This window comes from Bufo bufo, chromosome 2 (assembly GCF_905171765.1).
Source record: "Bufo bufo chromosome 2, aBufBuf1.1, whole genome shotgun sequence".
Taxonomy (NCBI): Eukaryota; Metazoa; Chordata; class Amphibia; order Anura; family Bufonidae; genus Bufo; species Bufo bufo.
This window is the reverse complement of record NC_053390.1, coordinates 17,230,109-17,255,029: the sequence shown is the minus strand read 5'-3', so window position 1 is coordinate 17,255,029 and position 24,921 is coordinate 17,230,109. Positions and strand designations below refer to the sequence as shown.

Here is a 24,921-nt window from a genome sequence, read left to right as displayed (position 1 = left end):
CGGTTATTTATAGCTAACTCAGCAAGGGACAAAAAAGAATACCAATCCTCCTGATTCTCCGCCACAAAACAGCGCAGATATGTCTCCAGATTCTGATTGACGCGTTCGGTCTGACCATTCGACTGAGGGTGAAAAGCAGAAGAAAACAACAACCGAACCCCCAAGCGAGAACAGAAGGCCTTCCAGAATCTGGAAACAAATTGCGTGCCCCTATCAGAAACGATGTCTGAAGAAATGCCATGCAATTTAACAATATGATCAACAAATGCTTGTGCCAGCGTCTTAGCATTGGGTAACCCAGGAAAGGGAAAGAAATGTGCCATTTTCCTAAAACGGTCCACTACCACCAGAATCACAGTCTTCCCCGAGGAACGAGGCAGGTCCGTAATGAAGTCCATGGACAGATGCGTCCATGGACGGGAAGGAATGGGTAACGGGAGGAGAGAACCCGATGGCCGTGAATGAGGGACCTTGGCACGAGTGCAGGTCTCGCAGGCTGCCATAAAACCCTCAACCGTCTTACGAAGAGCCGGCCACCAGAATCTCTGAGCAATGAGATCCACTGTGGCTCTACTCCCCGGGTGCCCAGCAAGGACAGTATCGTGGTGCTCCTTAAAAACCTTGTGTCGTAAAGCGAGAGGCACAAACAACCTCCCAGGAGGAGAAAGATCAGGCTCTGCCTGGGCTGCCTGAACCTCTGCCTCCAAATCAGGATAAAGAGCAGAGACGACCACCCCTTCAGCCAAAATGGGACCCGGGTCTTCAAAGTTCCCCCCTCCCGGAAAACAACGTGACAGGGCATCCGCCTTCACATTTTTAACCCCAGGGCGGAACGTAACAACAAAATTAAACCTAGAAAAGAACAAAGACCATCTGGCCTGTCTCTGGTTCAGACGCTTGGCCGATTCCAAGTAGGCCAGATTCTTATGGTCGGTAAACACGGTAATAGGGTGTCTGGCTCCCTCTAACCAATGGCACCATTCCTCAAAAGCTAATTTGATGGCCAACAACTCCCTATCTCCCATATCGTAATTTCTCTCTGCAGAGGATAGTTTCCTTGAGAAAAAGGCACACGGTTGTCATTTGGCAGGAGAGGGACCCTGAGATAAGACCGCACCCACACCCTCCTCAGAAGCATCCACCTCAACAATAAAAGGTAGAGAGACATCAGGTTGTACCAAAATGGGAGCGGAAGCAAAACTCTCTTTAATACTAGAAAAGGCTTTAAGCGCATCTACCGACCACGAGGAAAAATCCACCCCCTTTTTAGTCATATCAGTGAGTGGCTTAACAACAGAGGAATAATTCAAAATTAACTTTCTGTAATAATTGGCAAAACCCAAAAACCGCATCAGCGCCTTCTGATTCTCAGGAAGCTCCCAATCAAGCACAGCGCGGACCTTCTCAGGGTCCATCCGAAAACCAGAAGCGGAGAGAAGAAAACCAAGAAATTGAATCTCCGGAACAGCAAACACACATTTTTCCAGTTTAGCGTATAATTTATTCTCCCGCAGAATCAGCAAGACCTGACATAGGTGGTCCTGATGAATCTTGAAATCAGGAGAAAAAATCTAAATGTCATCTAGATACACCAGTACAAATTTCCCCATTAAATGATAAAAAATGCTGTTCACAAAATGTTGGAAGACGGCTGGAGCATTCATCAAACCAAAGGGCATAACCAAATTCTCGAAATGACCCTCAGGGGTATTGAAGGCCGTCTTCCATTCGCCCCCTTGCCTGACCCTGACTAGGTTGTATGCCCCTCTTAAATCCAACTTAGAAAAAACTTTAGCCCCAACAATCTGGTTAAACAGGTCCGGGATCAGAGGACGCGGATATGGGTCACGAATCGTGATACGGTTCAGCTCCCTGAAATCCAGACAAGGTCTTAAAGAAGCATCTTTTTTCTTAACAAAAAAAACAAAACAGCGGCAACAGGTGACTTCGAGGGTTGGATGTGTCCCTTTCTCAGGCTCTCAGAGATATAAGTACGCATAGCGACTCTTTCAGGTTGGGAGAGATTGTATTGTCATGATTTTGGCAGCTTGGTGCCTGGGATGATATTAATAGGGCAGTTGTACTCCCGGTGAGGGGGCAACTCCTGGACACCACTCTCGGAAAACACATCCGAAAATTCTGAGAGAAAAGATGGCACAGTCTTGATAGAAACCTCTGAAAGAGACGCCGTGAGGCAATTCTCTCTGCAAAACTCACTCCAACCATTTATCAATGGTGGGGTTATGTTTAGTGAGCCAGGGTAGCCCCAACACTAGAGGAGTAGGTAATCCGCTTAATACGAAACTTGACATATCCTCAACATGAGCGTCACCCCTAGTCAAACGGATATTGTGAACTATGCCCTTTAACAATCTCTGAGAAAGTGGAGCTGAATCGATAGCAAAAACAGGTATATCCTTTTCCAAAGTGCATACCAGGAAACCATGCGTTGTTGCAAATTGATTATCAATGAGATTGACAGCTGCTCCACTATCTACAAAAATCTCACAAACCATGTTCTTGCTGTCTAGCGCTACCCTGGCAGGTAGGAGAAAACGGGAAATGCAAGCAAACGGCAAACCTTCAATTTCCGCATCAACCTTGCCAATAGTAGCAAATAGAAAGTTTTTAGAGGTTTTTTTTTTGTTTTGTTTTTATTACCCTCAGATAACTCCATGAATCTCCTAGAGGGGCAAACATTAGCCAAATGATTTATACCCCCACAACAGAAACAAACCCTCCTCTGAGAGCTGAATCCTCTACTATCAGAGACAAGCAAACCCAGCTGCATGGCCTCCTCCTCAGAGGGGATTGAGACAGAGTGAGACCCCTGTGCACTGAATATGACAGGAAAGAGTAGTCTCCTCTCTCTCTCTAAGACGCCTGTCAATACGAACAGCTAGAGACATGGCTGACTCTAACGACGCTGGTCTCTCATGAGCGAATGCATCTTTCAATCTTTCCGAAAGACCATGGCAAAATTGACTTCGGAGTGCAGCATCATTCCAACCAGTATCAGCTGCCCATCTCCGAAATTCAGAACATTATATCTCTGCGGACTGTTTACCCAGGCATAAAAGACGCAGTTTAGATTCAGCCAGAGCAATACGATCCGGGTCATCATATATCTTCCCCAGGGCTACAAAAAATTCATCCACCGATTGGAGGGGCCGTGCCCCCACCGGCAGCGAAAAAGGCCCAAGACTGAGCGTTATCCCTGAGCAGCGATATGATGATCCCCACCCTCTGCTCCTCATCACCAGAGGAATGGGGAAGTAGGCGAAAATGGAGTTTGAAAGCCTCTCTAAAGCAAACAAAATTCTCACTACCCCCGGAGAACGTATCAGGGAGAGAGATCTTAGGCTCAGAACAAACTCCATGAACGCCAGCAGAACCGGTCACCTGAAACTGAGACACAGTTTTACAGAGATCTGCTACCTCCAGCAAAAGACCTTGCATGCGGTCAATCAAGGCTGAAACCGGATCCATGCTTAAGACGGTTATGGCGGTTTATAATGTCACGGATGAAGTTAGCAGATAGCTGGAACATATAAATAAATGAGCGACTGGCTTGATCCCAAACTAAGGAGCTTATAGGTGAGCCCTAAAAAACCCTAAGAGCTCTCCCTGACTGCTATGCACATGCAAGGGTCTGTATGGTAGGGATTGCATGCCCACACGTACCTAAGACTGTGTGACACCTGAAAACCCTATAATAGTGAGGGGACATGACCACCAGCTCCCTGCACTTAATACGGACGGAGTCAGGGTCACCTAGAATCAAGCCAGCAAGGAAACACAATAAAGTAAAATACTTATCCGAACAAACAGCAGAAGCAGCCTCCAGCAGTGAACACTTCATCCAGGAAGTAGTATAAACCGCAAAGTGAGGCCGTATGGGAGGGAATATAAAGGAAGACGATTAGTCAAAATAAGTGACACCTGGCAGAAGGAAAGGAGATGAGAAAGTGAAACCAAAACAAAGAACATCATACAAGAGGTAGAGAAGAACGTCTGCCAGACCTTCTCACAGAACTGGCGGTGACATCTCCTAGCAGCCCGCACCCCTTTTCCTGCAGTCAAGGCTTCACCACCTCAGCACAAGGGAGCTCTGTTTCCTTCCCATCATCTACTGGTCGTGATGCTCCTGCTCCTCGTTGTCACTTATTTCATCAGCAATCGATCACAGAGGCGATTGCAAAAAGACAACAGTATGCATGCACTCATCCAATAGCTCAGAAGCTGAAAGTGCCCCTGGCCAAGTTGCTGGTACTACAATCCCTTCCTTTCCATGTGGTTGACTCTGCACCTTCAGAGGACTGATGGCTTGTGCCAAGCTGAGGTGAAGAGTTCCAAGCTGTCATTACTTCCCAAAAATTGCTGTACCAACCCTGCACATGTATGTTGAGAAGAAGGTGGGCTAATCCTTCAGCCTGTCAGTGTCTGGTAAAGTTCATGGTACCGCCAACATGTGTATCTGTAATTATGGTCAAGGACAAAATATCTCCTTTATGACCCACTGGGTAAATGTGGTTCCTGCCCAGGCAAACCAGCAACTAGGCGACGGCAATGCTGCCTCTGCGTTCTCAAACTGATTCCTTCACTAACGTCCTCCTCTGTCTCCTCATCCTCAACCCTGTCCTCAGCCTCCACTGTTGGCACAATTAGAAGTGGTCATCCAGCATACCATCTATGCCGAGCACGGCGGTATCATGCTGTTCTGCATCTGGTTTGCCTGGGCGAATGGAGTCACACTAGGGAGGAACTGCTCCGTGTCCTTCAAGAGGAAATCGAATCCTAGCTATCTCCTCACCAACTTCTCAAAAGACAGAATAATTTTTTTTTTGGGTTGTTCTTATGATGGATCGTAAGAAGGGCAAAATAATAACTGACGTCAACACAAACTTACTGCTGACACCCTCTCCACTCTGTCGGGGGGGCTCTACTTGTATCAGCGTGTAACAGAACAGGTTCTGTAGACATCTATGTGGAATCAGCTGACGACAGTGTAAAAGGAGTGCGCTCTTTCATGCTATAGTAGAATCTTGGGCCTCTACACGGTTAAGTACATTATATTTGATACTAGCATTTACCTGTAAGGCTGAGTTCACACTTTAGTTATTTGGTCAGTTTTGGCCCCGTAACTGACCAAATAAGTAAAGTGTGAACTGATTCTAAGACTGACGCCTGTCAACTGCCTCACATTAACTGTTTCACTACCACAACGGACTAGCTATGCATGTTTCTGCAATGCACAGTGTTGTACACCGAGATACAGGCTCTCTGCAGCCAGGAAATAGCTTTTAATGCGCTTCATAGTAACATAGTACATGAGGCCGAAAAAAGACATTTGTCCATCCAGTTCGGCCTGTTATCCTGCACGTTGATCCAGAGGAAGGCAAAAAAAAACCTGTGAGGTAGAAGCCAATTTTCCCCACTTTGGGGGAATAAAAAATTCCTTCCCGACTCCAATCAGCCAATCAGAATAACTCCCTGGATCAACGACCCCTCTCTAGTAGCCATAGCCTGTAATATTATTAAGCTCCAGAAACACATCCAGGCCCCTCTTGAATTCCTTTATTGTACTCACCATCACCACCTCCTCAGGCAGAGAGCTCCATAGTCTCACTGCTCTTACCGTAAAGAATCCTCTTCTATGTTTGTGTACAAACCTTCTTTCCTCCAGACGCAGAGGATGTCCCCTCGTCACAGTCACAGTCCTGGGGATAAATAGATGATGGGAGAGATCTCTGTACTGACCCCTGATATATTTATACATAGTAATTAGATCTCCCCTCAGTCGTCTTTTTTCTAAAGTGAATAACCCTAATGCTGATAATCTTTTAGGGTACTGTAGTTGCCCCATTCCAGTTATTACTTTAGTTGCCCTCCTCTGGACCTTCTCCAGCTCTGCTATGTCTGCCTTGTTCACTGGAGCCCAGAACTGTACACAGTACTCCATGTGTGGTCTGACCAGTGATTTGTAAAGTGGTAGGACTATGTTCTTATCACGGGCATCTATGCCCCTTCTGATGCAACCCATTATCTTATTGGCCTTGGCAGCAGCTGCCTGACACTGGTTTTTGCAGCTTAGTTTGCTGTTTATTAAAATTCCTAGATCCTTTTCCATGTCAGTGTTACCGAGTGTTTTACCATTTAGTATGTACGGGTGACTTGCATTATTCCTTCCCATGTGCATAACTTTACATTTGTCAGTGTTAAACCTCATCTGCCACTTATCTGCCCAAGCCTCCAATCTATCCAGATCCCTCTGTAGTAGTATACTGTCCTCTGTAGTATATATACAGTATACTGTCCTCTGTAGTATATATACAGTATACTGTCCTCTGTAGTATATATACAGTATACTGTCCTCTGTAGTAGTATACTGTCCTCTGTAGTATATATACAGTATACTGTCCTCTGTAGTATATATACAGTATACTGTCCTCTGTAGTAGTATACTGTCCTCTGTAGTATATATACAGTATACTGTCCTCTGTAGTATATATACAGTATACTGTCCTCTGTAGTATATATACAGTATACTGTCCTCTGTAGTGTATATACAGTATACTGTCCTCTGTAGTATATATACAGTATACTGTCCTCTGTAGTATATATACAGTATACTGTCCTCTGTAGTATATACAGTCATGTGAAAAAATTAGGACACCCTTTGAAAGCATGTGGTTTTTTGTAACATTTTTAATAAATGGTTATTTCATCTCCGTTTCAACAATACAGAGAGATTAAAGTAATCCGACTAAACAAAGAAATCTGAAGAAAAGTCTTTTCAAGATCTTCTGTAAATGTCATTCTACAAAAATGCCTATTCTAACTGAGGAAAAAGATAGGACACCCTTGCCCCTAATAGCGAGTGTTACCTCCTTTGGCTGAAATAACTGCAGTGAGACGGTTCTTGTAGCCATCTACCAGTCTTCGACATCGGTCTGAGGAAATTTTACCCCACTCCTCAATGCAGAACTTTTTCAGCTGTGAGATGTTTGAGGGGTTTCTTGCACGTACAGCCCTTTTCAAGTCACCCCACAGCATCTCAATGGGATTCAAATCTGGACTTTGACTTGGCCATTCCAGGACTCTCCATTTCTTCTTTTTCAGCCAATCTTTGGTTGATTTACTAGTATGTTTTGGGTCATTGTCATGTTGCATGGTCCAGTTCCGCTTCAGCTTTAATTTTCTAACTGATGGTCTCACATGTTCTTCAAGCACCTTCTGATACACAGTAGAATTCATCATGGATTCTATGATGGTGAGCTGACCAGGTCCTGCTGCAGCAAAGCAGCCCCAAACCATGACACTTCCACCTCCATGCTTCACAGTTGGTATGAGGTTCTTTTCTTGGAATGCTGTGTTTGGTTTACGCCAAACATGTCCTCTGCTGTTGTGTCCAAATAATTCAATTTTGGACTCATCTGTCCAAAGAACATTATTCCAGAAGTCCTGGTCTTTGTCAACTTTATCGCTGGCAAATGTCAGTCTGGCCTCGATGTTTCTCTTGGAAAGCAAAGGTTTCCTCCTTGCACACCTCCCATGCAAGTTAAACTTGTACAGTCTCTTTCTGATTGTAGAGGCATGTACTTCTACATCAACAGTAGCCAGAGCCTGCTGTAGTTCTCGAGATGACACTTTAGGGTTTTTGGATACCTCTTTTTAGCATCTTGCGGTCTGCTCTTGGGGTGAACTTGCTGGGGCGACCAGTCCTGGGCATGTTGGCAGTTGTTTTGAAAGCCCTCCACTTGTAGACTATCTTCCGGACAGTGGAATGGCTGATTTCAAAATCTTTTGAGATCTTTTTAAATCCCTTCCCAGACTCATAGGCTGCTACAATCTTTTTTCTGAAGTCCTCTGACAGCTCTTTTGCTCTCACCATGGTGCTCACTCTCACTTCAACAGTCAGGAGCACACCAAACTAAATGTCTGAGGTTTAAATAGGGCAAGCCTCATTCAACATGCAGAGTAACGATCTACTAATTATGTGCACCTGGTGTGATATACCTGTGTGAGATCTGAGCCAATTTAAGAGGGAATACATGTGAGGGTGTCCTATCTTTTTCCTCAGTTAGAATAGGCATTTTTGTAGAATGACATTTACAGAAGATCTTGAAAAGACTTTTCTTCAGTTTTCTTTGTTTAGTTGGATTACTTTAATCTCTCTGTATTGTTGAAACGGAGATGAAATAACCATTTATTAAAAATGTTACAAAAAACCACATGCTTTCAAAGGGTGTCCTAATTTTTTCACATGACTGTATACAGTATACTGTCCTCTGTAGTGTATATACAGTATACTGTCCTCTGTAGCAGTATACTGTCCTCTTCAGTGTAAATTACTTTACACAGTTTAGTGTCATCTGCAAAAAATTGATACTTTACTATGCAAGCCTTCATTAATAATTAATCACAAGTTCAGGTCTAATCAAATTCAGTGAAGCTTCCGAATCGAATTTTTGAAAACCTTGCTCATCTCTAATATTTACCCTGGAGGACTGTGTAATGATCTTCATTTCATATCATATCAGATAAGGTCTCTATTATCTTATCCAGCTCTGAAACCTTGAGTCTACTCGACTCATACCAGAAAGCAACTTACCTATAGTAATCTAGGCAGATGGATTGTCCAACAGATTATCTGTTAGGAGTTGGCATCACCGTAAATATATCATAGCTGGAACTCTAGATCTGAAGTATATATTTCTTTAGGACTTCAGACACATAGGCAGCCACAGCAGCCTGAGGGTAGGGTTCTCTAAGAGCACGCTCAGCTCAGAGGAGGGACCCACAGACATTAGAAGGTACAATAGAATGGCAGGATAGTCTGGCTATAAATGTATTAACTTTAGGAGGAGGAACCCACTATGTAAGTTATACTTTAGAGGCCTGAAGCTGTGTACTTTACACTACAATGAGGGCAAAAAATTCCCAAAATGACCTACTTAGTGAGTGATGAGCGTATTAACAAATATATCTCATTCCCATACAGTCCTATTAGACTGAAAATCGCCCTATTTTACACTCACTAGTTATCTTTAAAACTTAACTTTTATTCCTATTTGTTTATTAGAATCTTACTTCAAGATAGGAAGTAGTACTTAAAATACTGCAGTAGGATTCACAGTATTATCAGCATGTCTATTGGGATAATACATGTCTACTGCGTATACTCTCAGCAGTGACATTTTGGATTCCTCCATATTAGTTAGGCTTCATGCACACGACCGTTCTGTTTTTTGCGGTCCACAAATTGCAGATCCGCAAAACACTGAAGCCGCCCGTGTGCCTTCTGCAATTTGCGGAACAGAACAGGCGGCCCATTGTAGAAATGCCTATTCTGGTCGGCAAAACGGACAAGAATAGGACATGTTGTTTTTTTTTTTTTTTGCAGGGCCATGGAACGGAGCAACGGATGTTGCTGTTGTCCGCATCTTTTGCGGCCCCATTGAAGTGAATGGGTCTGCATCCAAGCCGCAAAAACTGCGGCTCAGATGCGGGCCAGAACAACGGTCGTGTGCATGAGGCCTTATGCTGGCGTATTACATCAGCATAGTCCACTACGATGTAATCACCATATCAGTTATTGCCTGCCTAACTGTGCTCCCACTGCGTTCTCTAAAATTCGACTAAACTCTGCCTCCCGACATGTTTCGCCGGAATACCGCCGTCCTCGGGGAAGATTCTAATAAACGAATAGGAATAAAAGTTAAGTTTAAACATTACTAGTAAGTGGAAAATAGGGCGATTTTCAGTCCAATGAGGGCAGACACATTCACCTCAGTAGATGATTCACTTTATGCAGAAGAAAGATCTGATGACGTCTACACTTCCAGAGACGAAAACTGAGCAGATGACTTTCTGGCCTTATTCTCTCAAGTACAGTAGCTCCTGAGTAGAGGTGTAGGTCCCCAACCCAGAACATGGCACTCTCTGCTTAGCTTCCCACATTAAAGGGACACTGACAGGCCCAATAAGCATATTTAGCTATATATATGACTGCACAGGTCGCCGTTTTGAAGCGCCGCCCAGCTCATCAATATTCACTTCGCTGGGCGGCTTCTGCTGTCCCCGACGTTACGAGATCCGGCGCATGCCCAATACAAAGCTATGGGCATCGGACTCCATTTCATCTTCAGCGCATGCGCCCGGCACTCTCACTGGCCGGGATCACACCGCGCCTGCGTCCCCTCTGCTTCTTTGAGGCCGCTTCAGCCTCTGCGTTCTGCGCCGGCCACTCTTCAGAGCAGCGCTTCAGAGCGATGTGATCCCGGCCAGTGAGGGTGCCGGGTGCATGCGCTGAAGATGAAATGGAGTCCGATGCCCATAGCTTTGTATTGGGCATGCGCCGGATCTCGTAACGTCGGGGACAGCAGAAGCCGCCCAGCGAAGTGAATATTGATGAGCTGGGCGGCGCTTCAAAACAGCGGTTGGGGGCGGCTGGCTGGGCAGAAAGAAGATGATTCTATCGGGTTATTAAACATGAGTTTACTGTATTTATAAGGTGGACAGGGACTATACTTATATGATTTTAATACACATTAGAAGACCTGTGCATGCATATATATAGCTAAATATGCTTATTGGGCCTGTCAGTGTCCCTTTAAGAAGAAGAAGACCTGTTCAGGATTGAGAAGCTGTCTATAGTGAATCTGGACTGAATTAGTCAGTAAGGATCATTTCCAGGATGTTTCCATTCTGCCATCATAGCTTTTTTCAAAGCTTCAACCACTTTGAAGGCCCTAGGCCTCCTAGAGGTAGATACCCCGTGGTCATCATCCTGGTCTCCCAACCAGACGGACATGAACAATTTCTTTGTTACTTTCTTTGCCTTACGTCCTAACCAGCAGCACAAGTGGCGAGTTCTCCCCTGTGAAACTGGTAGGACAGGTGGAATTTTTATTGATTAAAATTACTACCAAGACAATTAAACAATTAACCCACCCCCTATAAAGGGACGCCTGCCCCTAAACCAGTGCTTTATCTGTCCTGTGGACTGAGGACAGGTTCAGGCGCTGCCTGTTACCTTATTGATTCGTTTGCTGCCAAGTCTTGGTCCTTGTGGCCCGTTAATTTCCTAATTTCGGCCGGGTTGCGGAGATGGAGCGGGGGGCCTGTTGGCACCTCTATATCCCGGCGATATCCCTCTGGGCTCGGCCTCTACTCGGCCACGGTCCCGGCTGTCGCGCTTGGCATTTGGCGCGCATGCACGCCATACCCGGAAGTGCTTCAGATGACGACTTCCGGGTCGGCGGTGAGCTTATTTTCGGTGGCTACTTTAGCTGCGCTTCGGCCCCTGGTGTGCCTAAGCTGTATTTTTGCCCCAGATTTTATTCATATAATCGGGGGGGAAGCGCCTCTGTTTTATTTTTATAAATAAATAATGTAGTGACAGTGAAGGTGAAGATCACATTTCTACTGGCCATAACTTCGTCCAAGAGGATTGGAGAACTTCAGGCCTTAACGGCCGCTGAGCCTTATACCCTCTTCCTCCAGGACAGAGTTCTGTTGAAGTTTCTACCGACCTTTGACCCCAAGGTACCATTGTTTAGAAATACTAATCAGACCATCATCTTACCGGTTTTATGTCCCTCTCCCTCATCTCCAGAGGAAGAAGCCCTTCATTCTTTGGACATTTCAAGAAATCTCAGAATCTATCTGAACAGAACTGCGGACTTCAGAAGATCCAAACACCTGCTGCTGTCCTTGTTGGGGAAAAACAAAGGTCTAAAGGCCTCTAAACCCTCTTTGAGTAGATGGGTAAAAGCTCAGGGGTTGGCTCCTCCATCCTTTGTCACTGCACACTCTACAAGGGCAGTATCTACTTCGTACGCAAATCTGTGCTGCAGCCATTCTCAGGGCCACCCTCTCATAAAAAAATAATTTTAAAAAAAGAACGGGGAACCCTCCCAATTTGTCTGTTGCTCCTTGCTAGGTCCCCACTTGTGCTGCTGGTTAGGACATAAGGGAAGCGTTAATTATAACGTAAATTTGTTTCCCTTAGTCCTAACAGCAGCACACAAATTTCCCACCCTATTTATGTTTGTGTACTTGCTGATAAAGCACTGGTTTAAGGACGGGCGTCCCTTTATAGGGGGTGGGTTAATGGTTTAATTGTCTTGGTAGTAATTTTAATCAATAAAAATTCCATTTGTCCTACCAGTTTCACAGGGGAGAACTCCCTACTTGTGCTGCTGTTAGGACTAAGGGAAAACAAATTTACGTTAAAATTAATGCTTCCTTAGAATGAATATTCCCCTCTTTATTCTTCTCCTCCTCAGAGGAGGAAAACTGTTTGTCCTAAATGTTCAGACTAGACAGTGTGAACAGGACCAGAGAGGTGAAGCTTCATCTGTACCACGCTCAACAAAAGGAACCGACCTCCCAGATGTGCAGGCTTTTATAGGGATACAGACATTGATCTTCTCAGGAATACGTATCTGAGGAACGCTGGAAATATTGGGAGCTTCCAACCCAACATGTGTCCCAAGAGACACTAAGTCAGGCTGCCCAGAGGGGGGAGAATTACTGCAAACAGATGGACAATAGCAGCAGCTTCCGGGGGCCAGAAACCAGTATTACTACAAACTTCCATCTGTCCTCCTAGTAGACGGGGCAGGAATACCCCCTTATAGTGCTGCTGGTTAGGACGTCAGGGCAGCGTCCTCTCCTGATAATCGCCTGCTCCATTTACAGGCATCGATCCCCTCCACAGTACAGGGATGAGCAATGGCTGCCGCTCTCACTCCTCCCCATACAGAATCATCACTGTTCACACTGCACAATCTGCTGCCCAGAGACGTCTGAGGCGTCTGCGGCAGGTGTGAACCCCGGGCCGTGTATACCGCCTGTAGGAAGCTCTCGGGGGTCTTCCAGTGTCTGCTGTGATGGAACAGGGGCTTCCTCTTCAGACCTGCATTCCAGGGAACAACTACATTTCAGTATTTTATGTAATCCATATGGGACATCTAGAGAGAACTACAACCCCCAGCATGTCCAGACTGTTATATATCAGAGAACTACAACCCCCAGCATGTCCAGACTGTCATATATCAGAGAACTACAACCCCCAGCATGTCCAGAATGTTATATATCAGAGAACTACAACCCCCAGCATGTCCAGACTGTTATATATCAGAGAACTACAACCCCCAGCATGTCCAGACTGTTATATATCAGAGAACTACAACCACCAGCATGTCCAGACTGCTATATATCAGAGCACTACAACCCCCAGCATGTTCAGACAATAATATTTCAGAGGCGAGAACTACAACTCTCATACTGTCCAGACTGTTATATATCCGAGGAGAAAAGTACAGAATGTTATATGATATCTCAGAAGTAACACTCCAGGCTGTTATTGTAGGTTTCAGAGGAGAGAACTACAACTCCCAGCATGTCCAGAATGTTATATATCAGAGCACTACAACCCCCAGCATGTCCACTGTTATGTATCAGAGAACTACAACCCCTAGCATGTCCAGACAATAATCTATCAGAGGTGAGAACTACAACTCCCAGCATTTTTCCAGTTCTGTAAGAAAACTATCATAAACACCTTCTCCATGCAAGGATCATCCCTCTCATGTCACATGACCACAACTACAGCTCTTCCTCCATCTTATCTCCGCTCTACAGCTGACCCCGCCCCCTACACTGATCACATGATGGTGACATCATCAAAGGTCCTTTACACACAATTCTCACCCCTGCTGAGCCCCACCTCCCATAGAATCACATGACAGTGACATCAGCCCAGGTCCTTCACCACTCTAATCCTCTCCACTGTTGAGCCCCGCCCCCTGCACTGATCACATGACGGTGACGTCACCCCAGGTCCTTCAGCTCTGGCAGTGCAGCAGATACTGGGCAGGTCCTGGTCGGTAGTCAGGGCTCTTGTTCTCTCTGGTATCAGCCATTCCTCCAGCCTGCAGGTAAGATGAGCTGTGAGGAGACAGTGTGGTGGAGAGCTCAGACATGTCACCTCTGGAGATTCTCCTCCATTACACACAAGGAATCCTTCTCCGCTCCTCAGCTTAGTATGATGGGGGAGGAGTAGTGGGGAGAGTGGGGGTTGTCATCCTTCGCTGGCCCCTGACTGTCCTGGTGAGGGGCCCCTGCCTCCAGGAGGAGAATGAATGGAGCGGGGGCCGGCCTGAGCTCAGCTCTCTCCAGTCTCTTCTCTAGGAGTTGTGGACACAGCTGAGCACAGCCCAGAGGTGGGACCTGCATCTATCAGACATTTATCTCCTGTGGAGACACCAGAGATCTCCATGTTGGGGCCCCTGGAATCCATGTGGTGGGGGCTCTGAGAAGCGGGGCCCCTCCAGGCTCAGGAAGTGCGGTTCTGGAGGTGACATCTGGTCTTGTCCCCTGGATGATTTCCTCTCCTCTTCTCATAAAGGCGCCTGCAGTACTAGAAGCCTCCAGCTCCTCCAGTTCTCTCCTCTTCTCCTGAACGACCACCAAGGATGGACAGGAAGGAGATCAGCAGAAGAATATTAGACCTCACCTTGGAGATCATCTCCCTGCTGAGCGGAGAGGTAAACTTTTCTAGATTTCTCTCCTCTTTATTGTATTCTGTAACAAGTCAGACATCGGGAAGGAGAATCCATCATAGGAAGTGATAGGAAGAGTCCAGGGTCCTGGAGAACGGCCTCCAGACCTTCCAAGTGATGGAGAACCTGAAGATCAGCCCCCAGTATGGTGAGTGATGTGTCATGTGACCAGTGACCAATAGTCATGTTGTAGGAGCCATGAGAAGGTAAGTAGGCACGTTGTACCAGGAGGAGAGGGCCGGAGGAGAGCACATGGCCCCTGAAGGGTTTATTCCCTAAGTGTCTCTCTCCATCCACAGGAGTACACAATAGTGAAGAAGACATCGGGGGACTGTGTGACTCCCATCATCCATCTCCAGGAGTCAGGAGGGCGGAGCAGGACCCCTCCCCCCATCACAGAGCCTCCCCCTCACCCCCTGATACATGAGCAGAAGATCCTAGAGCTCACCCACAAGATGATGGAGCTGCTGACTGGAGAGGTGACACTGCTGGGAATCCTGGGAAATTCTCCAGTAACAGCACTGGAGGGGTCTGGGTGATGACGGTGTCATTGTGTTGTCAGGTTCCTATAAGGTGTCAGGACGTCACTGTCTATTTCTCCATGGAGGAGTGGGAGTATATAGAAGGACACAAGGATCTGTACAAGGAGGCCATGATGGAGGAGCACCAGCCTCTTATATCACAAGGTAAGACCCGGCATGTGCAGTGTATACACGTGTGTGCAGTGACATGTAATGGAGGAGCACCAGCCTCTTATATCACAAGGTAAGAGCCGTCATGTGCAGTGTATACACGTGTGTGCAGTGACATGTAATGGAGGAGCACCAGCCTCTTATATCACAAGGTAAGAGCCGTCATGTGCAGTGTATACACGTGTGTGCAGTGACATGTAATGGAGGAGCACCAGCCTCTTATATCACAAGGTAAGAGACGTCATGTGCAGTGTGTACACGTGTGTGCAGTGACATGTAATGGAGGAGCACCAGCCTCTTATATCACAGGGTAAGAGCCGTCATGTGCAGTGTGTACACGTGTGTGCAGTGATATGTAATGGAGGAGCACCAGCCTCTTATATCACAAGGTAAGAGCCGTCATGTGCAGTGTATCCACGTGTGTGCAGTGACATGTAATGGAGGAGCACCAGCCTCTTATATCACAAGGTAAGACCCGTCATGTGCAGTGTATACACGTGTGTGCAGTGATATGTAATGGAGGAGCACCAGCCTCTTATATCACAGGGTAAGAGCCGTCATGTGCAGTGTATACACGTGTGTGCAGTGACATGTAATGGAGGAGCACCAGCCTCTTATATCACAAGGTAAGAGCCGTCATGTGCAGTGTATACACGTGTGTGCAGTGACATGTAATGGAGGAGCACCAGCCTCTTATATCACAAGGTAAGAGACGTCATGTGCAGTGTGTACACGTGTGTGCAGTGACATGTAATGGAGGAGCACCAGCCTCTTATATCACAGGGTAAGAGCCGTCATGTGCAGTGTATACATGTGTGTGCAGTGACATGTAATGGAGGAACACCAGCCTCTTATATCACAAGGTAAGACCCGTCATGTGCAGTGTATACACGTGTGTGCAGTGACATGTAATGGAGGAGCACCAGCCTCTTATATCACAAGGTAAGAGACGTCATGTGCAGTGTGTACACGTGTGTGCAGTGACATGTAATGGAGGAGCACCAGCCTCTTATATCACAAGGTAAGAGCCGTCATGTGCAGTGTATACACGTGTGTGCAGTGACATGTAATGGAGGAACACCAGCCTCTTATATCACAAGGTAAGAGCCGTCATGTGCAGTGTATACACGTGTGTGCAGTGACATGTAATGGAGGAGCACCAGCCTCTTATATCACAAGGTAAGAGCCGTCATGTGCAGTGTATACACGTGTGTGCAGTGACATGTAATGAAGGAGCACCAGCCTCTTATATCACAAGGTGAGAGCCGTCATGTGCAGTGTATACACGTGTGTGCAGTGACATGTAATGGAGGAGCACCAGCCTCTTATATCACAAGGTAAGAGCCGTCATGTGCAGTGTATACACGTGTGTGCAGTGACATGTAATGGAGGAGCACCAGCCTCTTATATCACAGGGTAAGACCCGTCATGTGCAGTGTGTACACGTGTGTGCAGTGACATGTAATGGAGGAGCACCAGCCTCTTATATCACAGGGTAAGACCCGTCATGTGCAGTGTATACACGTGTGTGCAGTGACATGTAATTGAGGACTACCAGTCGCAAGTTTGTGTGAAGTGAAAAGAAATTGATACACGGTGTGACGAATACCGTACCCCGACTGACGTCAGACGTCAACTACGTGACGTTACGCCCTCCTGGAGGAGCAGGTAAGGTCAGCTTGGTACAGTGTTCACAGACTCCTCCTGTCCACGCGGGCACAGAGAGGCTGAGGGAGCCTTTTCACTGCCCCAGTAAAACAGCGCATTCTCAGCCCGGAAAGATTGCCTCCAGTTTCTCGTTTGATATAAGCGCGGGTCGCTAACCCGCGGTAGCGTATAACTAGGCCGAAACACGGACGTGGGGATTCGTGATCGAGATACCAGAACAGCACAAGATTAAATTATATATTTAATTGCCTTAAGGGCTCACTAGACATAACACAATATACACAGAGAATATGTACAGTGGTCTGAGGTTACAAATACAGGTGATATAGGTACAGTGTTAAGCAGAACAATAAGTCAGTTTACCAGATATAGGAGTCCTTTGGGTTGTGATGAGTTCTTAGCTGTATTCACATCGGTGGCAGTGATGGCAGCAGGTTGCAGGTCCCTCTGAACACATGACATGATGTGACCCCCTTTCAGAGAAAAGACACTCCCTCTTGCTGGCACAAGCCTTTTAAACTTTAGCCGGCCCTCCTCTTCCCGCCTCTGGGAAGGGTCCCCCCTCCCTGCTGATCCTGGCAGCTCAATGACCCACATAACCCTTTAGGGTTCATAGCTCCAGACCAGAAGGTCACAGGTAGATCGTTCTGGGACCAACGGATCCGCCTGGGTTCCGGGTACCAGTAGAGTCCAAACCTGGTACCGTTGTGTGGTTTCTGTGGGTATATATATATATATCCCTTTTCTGGCCTCCCACAACCAGACTATGACCATGGGCCTGTTCATCGTGGCCGCAGGGACACAAATATGTATCTGGTTTATGTATGGACTACATGGGCGATTCATAATTCCTTATGAACCGCCGGTTCCAACCTGTCTGATAATCTGAGTGAAGTGGTGAATGGCTTAGACGTCATGCTGAGAGATTCTTCCTGTTACACCAGCTTGGTTCCTGGCTGACTGGCGGACGTGTGAATTTGTAAACAAGTGGCTTGCTTGAAGCCAGGACCCCTGTGGAGTTCACTACCTCTGCTATCTGACAAGCAGAGGGTTGAAGTGAGAACTCATTTTGCATGTACACTGACCAAGGTGAATTAAATGAAAATCATGGCTGCCATTAGACAATAATCCATATTCCTTACACATGGTTTTCAAAATTCTCAATAAATTAAAATCTGGCAAGTGTGGCATACATTTGTATTCATTCCTTTCCTCTGATACTCTAAATAAAATTCAGTGTGACCAATTCCCTTCAGAAGTCACCTAATTTGTAAATATAATCCACCTGTGTGTAATGTATTCTCAGTATATTTCAGAGGTGCGTTAGAGAACATTAGTGATTAAAACGCATCATGAAAACCAAGGAACACACCACACAGGTCAGGGATAAAGTTGTGGAGAAGTGTAAAGCAGGGTTAGCTTATAAAATAAAATATCCCAAGCTCTGAAAATCTCACAGAGCCCGGCTCAATCCATCATCCAAACATGGAATGAGTATGGCACAACTTCAAACCTACCAAGACATGGCCGCCAACCTAAACTGACAGCCCAGGCAAAGAGAGCACCAATAAAAGAAGTGGCCAGGAGGCCTATGGTCACTGTGGAGGAGCTGCAGAGATCCACAGCTCAGGTAGGAGAATCTGTCCACAGTACAACTATTAGTCATGCACTCCACAAATCCTGTTTGCAGTCTGCCCCAAGTCATGTAGGGGATACAGCAAAAATGTGGAAGAAGGTGCTCTGGTCAGATGAGACTGAGTTGAACTTTTTGGCCTAAATGCAAAACGCTATGTCACGAATGAAGCACAGTCACGAATGGGACCTACAAAGCAGTGTTCAAGTTAGTGAACAAGGTCTATGTCAAATGAGAATGTGTAGCCTAGAATCCTTCATCAAGGGCAAAGATTTCGACCATGCAACAGCGTTGCAATATGTTTTCCAGTGGTATGTGCCCAGTTCATCTCAGAATATGGCAATTGAGCAGGTAGAGTGACAAAACTGGTAGCACTTCTCAATAGTTCCCCTGATCCTCCAAGGCAGTGGCATTTTTTGCCCTCTGGCCCTTATTGGGTCCTTGATGCTGAAGAAAGGGCCTAGGGTTTTTTGAAGGTATCTGACCTTTTGGATATACACCCTGTACAGAATTATTAGGCAAATGAGTATTTTGACCACATCATCCTCTTTATGCATGTTGTCTTACTCCAAGCTGTATAGGCTCGAAAGCCTACTACCAATTAAGCATATTAGGTGATGTGCATCTCTGTAATGAGAAGGGGTGTGGTCTAATGACATCAACACCCTATATCAGGTGTGCATAATTATTAGGCAACTTCCTTTCCTTTGGCAAAATGGGTCAAAAGAAGGACTTGACAGGCTCAGAAAAGTCAAAAATAGTGAGATATCTTGCAGAGGGATGCAGCACTCTTAAAATTGCAAAGCTTCTGAAGCGTGATCATCGAACAATCAAGCGTTTCATTCAAAATAGTCAACAGGGTCGCAAGAAGCGTGTGGAAAAACCAAGGCGCAAAATAACTGCCCATGAACTGAGAAAAGTCAAGCGTGCAGCTGCCAAGATGCCACTTGCCACCAGTTTGGCCATATTTCAGAGCTGCAACATCACTGGAGTGCCCAAAAGCACAAGGTGTGCAATACTCAGAGACATGGCCAAGGTAAGAAAGGCTGAAAGACGACCACCACTGAACAAGACACACAAGCTGAAACGTCAAGACTGGGCCAAGAAATATCTCAAGACTGATTTTTCTAAGGTTTTATGGACTGATGAAATGAGAGTGAGTCTTGATGGGCCAGATGGATGGGCCCGTGGCTGGATTGGTAAAGGGCAGAGAGCTCCAGTTCGACTCAGACGCCAGCAAGGTGGAGGTGGAGTACTGGTTTGGGCTGGTATCATCAAAGATGAGCTTGTGGGGCCTTTTCGGGTTGAGGATGGAGTCAAGCTCAACTCCCAGTCCTACTGCCAGTTTCTGGAAGACACCTTCTTCAAGCAGTGGTACAGGAAGAAGTCTGCATCCTTCAAGAAAAACATGATTTTCATGCAGGACAATGCTCCATCACACGCGTCCAAGTACTCCACAGCGTGGCTGGCAAGAAAGGGTATAAAAGAAGAAAATCTAATGACATGGCCTCCTTGTTCACCTGATCTGAACCCCATTGAGAACCTGTGGTCCATCATCAAATGTGAGATTTACAAGGAGGGAAAACAGTACACCTCTCTGAACAGTGTCTGGGAGGCTGTGGTTGCTGCTGCACGCAATGTTGATGGTGAACAGATCAAAACACTGACAGAATCCATGGATGGCAGGCTTTTGAGTGTCCTTGCAAAGAAAGGTGGCTATATTGGTCACTGATTTGTTTTTGTTTTGTTTTTGAATGTCAGAAATGTATATTTGTGAATGTTGAGATGTTACAAAAGGGAACACCAAACAACAAATAAATAGTACACTTTATTCCACTAAATTGTGGTATAATCCTAAAAACATACCCCTAAAATACAAATAAAATATAGACCATATACAAATCTATAAAAATGCACACAAGGGAATGACACGGTTAAATACCCAAATAGCAGCTAATGAACTTGAGCGGCACACCAATATTGTCCACAATCGCAGAATGTCCCATAGGTATCCAAATCTAGTGGATTAGTGTAACACAGTTCTTACTGGGTTACCCCCAATTCCAGCCTGTGGGGCCCAATAGTTTGCTGGGTATGGCCTATGATAAACGGCCGTTTATCATAGGCCATACCCAGCAAACTATTGGGCCCCACAGGCTGGAATTGGGGGTAACCCAGTAAGAACTGTGTTACACTAATCCACTAGATTTGGATACCTATGGGACATTCTGCGATTGTGGACAATATTGGTGTGCCGCTCAAGTTCATTAGCTGCTATTTGGGTATTTAACCGTGTCATTCCCTTGTGTGCATTTTTATAGATTTGTATATGGTCTATATTTTATTTGTATTTTAGGGGTATGTTTTTAGGATTATACCACAATTTAGTGGAATAAAGTGTACTATTTATTTGTTGTTTGGTGTTCCCTTTTGTAGTGTGCCCCCCCCACATCTGTCTTTTTACATTCAATTTCTCACTCGGTCCTGAGGGTGGGACCTGGGGGTGAGCACCTTTTCCATATACTGAGCAGGTGAGCCGCTGTACTTCTTCTATATAATGTTGAGATGTTATATTGGTTTCACTGGTAAAAATAAATAATTGAAATGGGTATATTGCAGGCAGGTTGTGCGGACTCAAACCCCTATATTTTTTTCTCTGTGAAATGGGTATATATTTGTTTTTTGTTAAGTTGCCTAATAATTATGCACAGTAATAGTCACCTGCACACACAGATATCCCCCTAAAATAGCTAAAACTAAAAACAAACTAAAAACTACTTCCAAAAATATTCAGCTTTGATATTAATGAGTTTTTTTGGGTTCATTGAGAACATGGTTGTTGTTCAATAATAAAATTAATCCTCAAAAATACAACTTGCCTAATAATTCTGCACTCCCTGTATATTAAGACAGTACTTCTGCCATGAACGGAGTGCCATTCCTCTTGCTCCTGACCTTGTGGATTCTAAATCTCTGGAGGTCACTTGTATGTAAGGATCCTATAGGTGACTAAAATGCCTTGTAGACGTGATGACAACTATCAAGATGATCTTGAAAATGATTAATCTGAGAGAAAAATCTTCAGATGATTTAAACTGATGGTTTGCCAGTGCAGCTGACACTAGGCAACCACAAGAATGTGCAGGCAATGAATGCTGGACTGAGATTCTTTAAGGCACTGAAACAAAAACCTTACATGAAGGTGGGTAGAAACCTTGTAACTGTGTCTTGATGATGGTGAATTGCACTTTTTTTTATTATTTTATTTTTCAATACTTTCTACAAAAATATCCTGAGCCTTAAGACAGCTATTTTAGTGTTAACAACCTAAGTGGAAATCCTAGGTATAACAGGTTGTGCTTGCCAGCTTCCACTCAGTGAGATGTAACTTGTAGAGATAAAGATGAAGAAGACAACCCTTCTGTAAGTGAAGGCCCGAAATTTCGAGCAGGCTTCAGTAACTGTCCTTAGAGTGTGACCACAAAAACAGGAACCAGAGAAACCAGATGTCACGCCTTGCCCTGTGAATGTGCGGAGATCTGTCAGACTGGCTGCACATGTCTGACTTCTTTGTTTGTTTTGATTTGGGTTTGAGCTGGATCCACCTTCCCTCAGGTGTACTGGGTTTCATTGTTAGTCAGGCTATTTATCCCTCCTTCCCCCAGTGGCCTGTGCGGGTTATAGTTCTTTCCTGGGAGCTCTTGATTTGTGGTGGATCATCTGCTCTAGCTCTGCTCAAGATAAGTCCTCTCCTTTATTTCCCTTTGTGTGTTTTATCTAGGCCTCTAGGGATCTGCTTGCTTCCTCCTGGTTTGAAGAAGCAGGTTGCCTCTTCCCTTTTCCCCGCTTACCTACCTATCGTGACACCAGACCATGCAAGACCATCATGGGAGAATGCCTATGACTTCTGTTTGCTCCTCCAGCCTCTTCCTGAGCACTCTCAGCAATAATGGAAGCTATACATACACCAGCTTCTCTTCCCAGCTGATCGATAAACTGTCTGATGCTAGAACATGGTGAGAGCAACACACACAGCAAATTTGGATATCATAGTATTACCTCTCTAGTATTACCACAGCTGCTTTTTTTTTTTTTTTTTGTTTCTCACTTCTTCACTGTTCGATAGAAGTTGTAGAGTTTAGGCTCCACTCCTCTGGATAAAGCTCCTTGTAGCCTGTTTACTGAAATTACCATTTGGTAAATTAGCTTGACTGAAGAAGCATTTGGTGGTTGTGAGGCTATGATTGGAAGTGAGCTAAGGCTAGCCTGAGAGCCCTGGATTTTTCAGGTTGGATGACGATCCCTTTTTATGACTCATATTGTGACTCATATTGTGGACCCACAATCTGACTACATGTGCACCCAAGTCGCTGGCGAAGTCATCCATAGTGAGGACTTTTCTGAGGCTGGGGAATCAGGAAGTTGTCACGTAGCGGATGTTTGGGTTTTAGCCACCACTTCATACCTTGGTGAGTTAAAGGATATCTCCAAATGTTTCTTATGTAGGTGTCACGACCACCCCCATTTAAATCAGACTTATGACCGCCAGAACACCCCAGCGGGGAGAAAAGCCCAACCGAGGGTGGACCTTGACAGGGGGGAGATACAGAATTACCCAGTCAATCCTGGACCCCCCTTATTTTCTGCTGCCACCACGTTCGTGAGTGAACGACTCTATAATTGTAGGGATAGGGGTTCGGACCACTCACAGATCAGCCCCGGTACCACGCTACAAGCTAACACCAATCGAGTCATAAAACAGTTATGTCTCTAATATCAGTCGACTATAAAACAGGTCTCTTCAAGGCGTACAAGTACTTTGTTGCAGTGTGGCTTAGAGCGATAAGAGAGAGACAATTTAAAAGATATAAAAATATCTTTTACTTTAAGTAACACAGAAGTGAAACAAACAATGCATACAAAAATTTACAAAAAAAGATTACAATAGCAAGCTGGGAAGCATGTGGAAAATAAACGGAGATAAAAAGAGAAATTACTATCTTGGACTTTGCCTATGCAAAATCCAGGCACAAAACTTACGTTCCAATGGACAGCCTATCGGCGATGTGACCACAGGGCAAAAAGCTCTCCTCTCCCATTGCGCACAGACTTTATGCCCCAATTTGTGGGAGGGTAAGGGGGGTTGGCCCAGCCAATCGCTGGCCAAGGGCTGCACGGTGGGTGTTCCTGAAGGAGGGTTTGGGAGGGCTTGTTCGCCCCTCCCTGCTGCTGGCCAGGCCAGTTTTCCCATAACTTTGCCGGCGTAATAAATATGAAAAATCGGGCGCTTGTGCTGGGTCCCCCATGAATTTATGGACGATTCCATGGGTGACACCACACCTCTCTTCCCTCTAGGTAACTAGTACCCGGTTTCCCAGTCTGGGAAGACCCCAGAGCTGCCAAGTTTGGACTCTCCCGGTTCCTCTGGGTGAGAGGTGCATTTTGAGCGTAGCTACTTTTTTGTGTCATAATTCCATATAGCCCCAATATGCTTTTTGGGGTTCTCAGAGCACGGTTCACATGTCTCTCCTTATTCTCTCCCCCCTCCCAGCTCTCTCTGCTTCTGATGTGTAAATTGACCAGGCAGAAAGGAAGGGGGCAACTAGCATGTGTTTAACTTTCGTGGTTTTAAAGTGGCCAGGAGACACATGGTCTGGGGTTTGTCCTTTGAAGCTGTCCGAGGTGTGAGGTGATCTCAGCAGGGGGTGATTAAAGGTCTGTGGTCTACAAAGGGCTACAGGAACGGCCATATATGGACGTTGTGTTCCCTGGCTAAAAGCGGTTAATTTTTTAAACTGACAGTCAACCGGATTCTACTCATAAAACATTTTTATGAATAAGATCCGGACGGGGACGTGACATCGTGTCACAGTAGGCTCTTGAGGCATCTGTTCCAAGGTGTGTATATTGTCTTGGAGAAAGTAGACATAAGGTATTTTGGCTCCTGAGTTAGGACTAGCTCCCTAGTAATTGATCCATCAGAAGGGAGCCTGTCAGAAACCTGGCTCCTAGCTACAGCCTGGGAGCGGAAGAAACGTAGAAGGGCAGACAAGTAACTTGTAGATGAAGAATGCCCGCATTTGTGTGCACTACGAACATAGGAATTTCCTGTGGCTGGGCAGCATGGGAACGTGCAGGTAGATATCCATTTCCAGACTGCTTCACTGCTCTGCCTCAATGTGCTTACATATCTAAATAAGTTCATCATGAAAAAAACTTCTCATTTGTTAGTATATATTAAAAATCCATCTTTGGACTCATCACTGCTTTTACCACTTAATACACTTCCAATGCGTTTCTGATGCACACTGTGTCCTTAGTCATGGCCAATATTTTCAGATCTGCAGTGACTATT

The 24,921-nt window shown here is 45.5% G+C and overlaps 1 protein-coding gene across 1 annotated transcript in view; it reads left to right on the top strand.

The window, feature by feature from the left end:
* The first annotated feature begins 15,228 nt into the window (after positions 1 to 15,228).
* The window catches only part of LOC120992028 (zinc finger protein 585A-like), a 190,532-nt gene continuing 180,839 nt past the window's right edge, over positions 15,229 to 24,921 (top strand). Inside the window, exon 1 of the mRNA XM_040420790.1 lies at positions 15,229 to 15,259. Coding sequence (XP_040276724.1) covers positions 15,229 to 15,259 — 31 coding nt within the window. The remainder of the gene's footprint in view (positions 15,260 to 24,921) is intronic.